The sequence below is a fragment of the Centruroides vittatus genome, unplaced genomic scaffold (assembly GCF_030686945.1).
Source record: "Centruroides vittatus isolate TY-2023 unplaced genomic scaffold, ASM3068694v2 contig_738, whole genome shotgun sequence".
NCBI classification, from domain to species: domain Eukaryota; kingdom Metazoa; phylum Arthropoda; class Arachnida; order Scorpiones; family Buthidae; genus Centruroides; species Centruroides vittatus.
In genome coordinates this window covers 1,872,041-1,876,278 of record NW_027122474.1, presented here as the reverse complement: position 1 = coordinate 1,876,278, position 4,238 = coordinate 1,872,041, and the positions used below count along the sequence as shown (strand labels likewise).

The window sequence follows — 4,238 nt, the reverse complement described above, 5'->3', positions numbered from 1 at the left end:
AAACTTAATTTCAAAGTAATTTATGAATTTTAAACGACTTTGAAATTTGTGCAGACTTCTAGGATATACGTCTTTTATTTATTTATTTATACAGTTTTAATGCTTATAATTTTATAAATATTTTCTTCTACTTGTAAACTTTAATATGTTTTTATACGAACTTCTTAATTTATCGCTTTAAAATGCTACATCCAAAATTTCGTCTCTAAAATTCAATATCAAAATTCTACTTTAAACTCGTCGTCATCTTCCAGTAAAGAAAGGTTATATAAAGGATAATAAATCTTAAATTTAACTTTTGTTTAAGTTACAAAATTTTATAGCCTTCTATAGATTAACTTCTATCAACTTAGTCGTAAACACGGTGTGATAAAGTGTGTGAAAATCAAGTTTTAACTTCTTAAAAATAAGGTTAAAATTGAGAATAAAAACTGCAAAAAATGTATCTACTTTTTTCAACTAATTTTATTTTTGTTTATTTATACAAGACTTTTAAGAAGAATGCAATAAAATTGAAAATGACGCGAGGTTTTTGATAAAATTCTTCCTCTTTTTTTCTTATTTTCTAGTTATTTTTGAGTTAAAATTTCCTGGATATTCATCCAAGACGACGACAAATGTTATATACTTCTTCTTTTTCCTTCTTTATATTTTTTCTGGCTTGCAACTAAGAAGAGATGGCGATGATATGTGGTTGTCAGCTAACGTAGAAGTAGTGAAGTGAACATACTTCAGTCTTTATCACAGATAGGAGGACTCACTGAATGGAATCCTAGCACTCCAGAGACACATTTGGTGGCTGCCCCTTTCCAACATATAACACATCCCCAATAGGGGATGGCAAAAAAAAGTAATAAAAAACCATCTCCTACTTTGATGCGACTTTTTTCCGACTTTTAAACAGTGGAATTTGTTTTTCTAACTTCCTTTTTTATTATTATTATACCCTTTAGGTAATAATTGTGTAGAGGATGAGTCGTAAATATGGCAACCGGGCATAAAACTTTCATGGTTATTGTTCTGTTACTTGCTGGAAAAACGTACAGACAAATAAAAGAAATTTAAATTTTCGCGAATGAATTTAATCGAAAAATATTTTTTATGATATAGAAAAACATATTTTATTATTACTATTATTATTAAAATTAATTTTGTTTTATATTTCGTCATCTTCTTGCACCCCTTTTTTTTATTAAGCTCAATCTAGGAGGATTCTATTGAAGTTTCTTCGCATTATTCTTGCGTGGATGGAATTTTAAATGATCGTTTGAACTTTAAAAATATATATTTATTCGAGTTTTTGGTCTTTATGATATAAATATGATCGTGCTTTTACGGGGACAGCCACCATATGGCTCTTATTCATATCTTTGATACTTAACAGTGATGTTTTGTCATTCGAAACTTTCGTCGTCGTTGTCTACCAGAACTGTTTCGTCGGCCACATTGACAAAGGTCATAAAGGCGAGTCCAGAATGGGCAGAACCACTTTCTGCAAAACAACGTTGGGAAGTATTATCGCTGAGAACCATCTCGTTGTGATGACGCCTCCTCCATTTGTATAGCCTAACTAGACACGTACCCAAACAGCTAAATACTATCAAACTGGCACCTGCAGCTACTAAAATAACGCTAAGATAATTAGTACGAATACCTAACATCAATAAAAATCCTTCATCTCTAGTGGTAACTTGGAGGGAACCTAATCTGATGACGTATTCCTCCCTTTGCAAACATAACCAGATTATATAAGTCTCTCCGGGATGTAACCCACTTAGAGTGTAAGAGTGCACCTTTACACCGGTACTAATCGACTTGCTGGTAAATTTATCTTCCATTAATCTTCGATATTGAAGAAGATAATCGCCGATAACGGCGGCGCTACGATTCCACGACAGAGTTACGAACGTGGAAGCCACCGTTACCGGCATCATGATTATATTTAAATCTTTGACGTTTAATCGAACGTTACGTGTATCGTTACCTTGCTGGTTAACTGCTATACACTGATAATCGCCAGAATCTTCCGTGTGAAGGTAGCTGACGTATAACACGTCGTTCCGTATGCTCCAACGTGTGTTAACTGATCTAGTGGGAAGTATCCATTCTACGACAGGTAAAGGAACACCCGTGGCTGCACAACGAAACGATACGTTGTTAGCCGGTAGACGATCCACGATTTCTGGAAAAAGAGGAAGAATAAGAGGAGGGCATTCGGACGGAAGATCGTCCAAATTCATTAAACTACGATGGAATCCCTGTTGAGGATCCGTGCAGGTGACATTAAGTCCATCTTCCACCCAAGTTTCCTTCAGGGAGACTTCCTGTAACCATTTCAGATCACAGGTGCACCAGAAAGGATTTCCAGACACAGTTAAATTCTTTAGAGAGTTGACAGAATGTCGAAAATCTTCACGAAGTCCCAACAAGTTATTGTTTCTGAGATCAAGAACTCTTAATAGTGGCAAGTTATTAAATGCTTTCTTCTCGACGTAGGTCAGTCTCTTATTATCGCTAATTTCTAAATGTGATAAGAGATACAAATCGGAAAAAGCTCTGCTTTCGATAACAAATAAATTTTCATTGTTCGATATGAATAATTCAGAAACGTTGATGGAGCGGAAGGAATTGGAGCGGAGGATCCTGAAGTAATTATTATTTAAAGTTAATTTATCAATGTATGGCACATGAGAAAGTGATTCGGTGGGTACGTGTCCCAAATGATTACTAGATAACCTCAATTCTCCGATGCTAGTTATGTAGTTGAGTGAAGTTTCGTCGAATTTGCTAATCCGATTCCCATCAAGATCTATGAGATCTACAGGTCCTGCATGGCGGAATATCGGTTCGGAAATCCTTCCAATATGATTGTTCGATAACAGGAGTACCCTAAGGGAATGTAAATCAGCAAAATAGTGAGTTCTAAGATAAGATAACTTGTTATTAGATAAGTCCAAGTATTTCATTTTGGGAAGCTGCATAGATAAGGGAGCAATGAGAGAGATACGATTAGAACGGATATTAAGTACTTCGATGTGAGGAAATCCACGAAACATTCCCTCTTCTAAGCGTGAAAGGCAATTGTAACTTAGATTTAAATATCTAACGCTGGGTAAACTTCCTCCTATATTTTTTAACGAACGAATTCGATTGAAACTTAAGTCGAGTAAGAGAAGACGTCGTAAATGGACCAAGTCTAAAAGGCTGAAATGGTAAGCGTGTCCAATGATGTTATATCGAAGTATTAAAACTTCCGTTTCTATGGATACATTTTCCGGTATTTGGATTAAGGACGAGTTGGTACAATCTACAGTCTTAGCATCTAATTTTAACACTTGCCATCCTCTTACGATACAGGTACAATAATGGGGACACGACTGTTCCCACAGGGATGCCTTCGACATCGATAGAAATATAACGATCACCATCCACAACATTTCTTCTCAAAATTTTCTAGAAAATTCTTTTTCAATTAATTCTCATAGTATATATACATATGTATATATATATATATATATATAATATATATATATTTTATCTTACATTCCATTCAGGTTATTGTAACGATTTCGAATTTTCTCATTTAGGAATAAATTCCTTTCCAGAAAAAAAGCATTTATCACATTGATGGCCATAAGAAAAGTATTTTTCCATCCGTACATTCTTTCACATTCTTCTATTCAGCGATGTTTAACCAAAAAAATCGAAAAAATTGTATAAAACTTTGATATTTTATCATTATACAAAGTCGAAACCATCAATAACAGATCAACAATGGCAGCTTGTACTTCGAAGATTCTTTTAAATTAATTTCCATCGTTTTTCCTCTGTAAAAATAAATCGGATGTTAGTAAAAATATTAATTTTTAAAAATTTTAAATTTAAAAAAAAATTATTTTTTATACATTTTATAAGGATGGATACACAATGCAATTCGTATCCTTAATATTTCGAATGTAAATAATTTATTTTGTATGTTTATTGCTTGAACAATTTCTTTTCTTATAATTATTTTAATATAATAAATATAACTTATAATACATTAATATAATATATAGCAAATATCTTAAATTTAAAATTTAAATTAATACCATATTTTATTAATGGTTCTGTATAGATGGACAGTTAAGTAAAATATTTATTTATTATGTATATAGTGTTAAATTAAGCTATAGTCATGAATATTGAATCGTAATATAATTCATATTAAATAAATACCTTTAAGTAGTAAACCATAA

At 32.5% G+C, this 4,238-nt stretch overlaps 1 protein-coding gene across 1 annotated transcript; it reads right to left on the bottom strand.

Annotated features, from left to right (window-relative positions):
* Nucleotides 1–379: 379 nt before the first annotated feature.
* On the bottom strand, nt 380–3,461 carry LOC136980981 (leucine-rich repeat neuronal protein 1-like). The gene has a single exon (XM_067277181.1). The coding sequence runs from the start codon at nt 3,435–3,437 to the stop codon at nt 1,395–1,397; it is 2,043 nt and encodes a 680-aa protein (XP_067133282.1). The 5' UTR covers nt 3,438–3,461; the 3' UTR covers nt 380–1,394.
* Nucleotides 3,462–4,238: the final 777 nt, after the last annotated feature.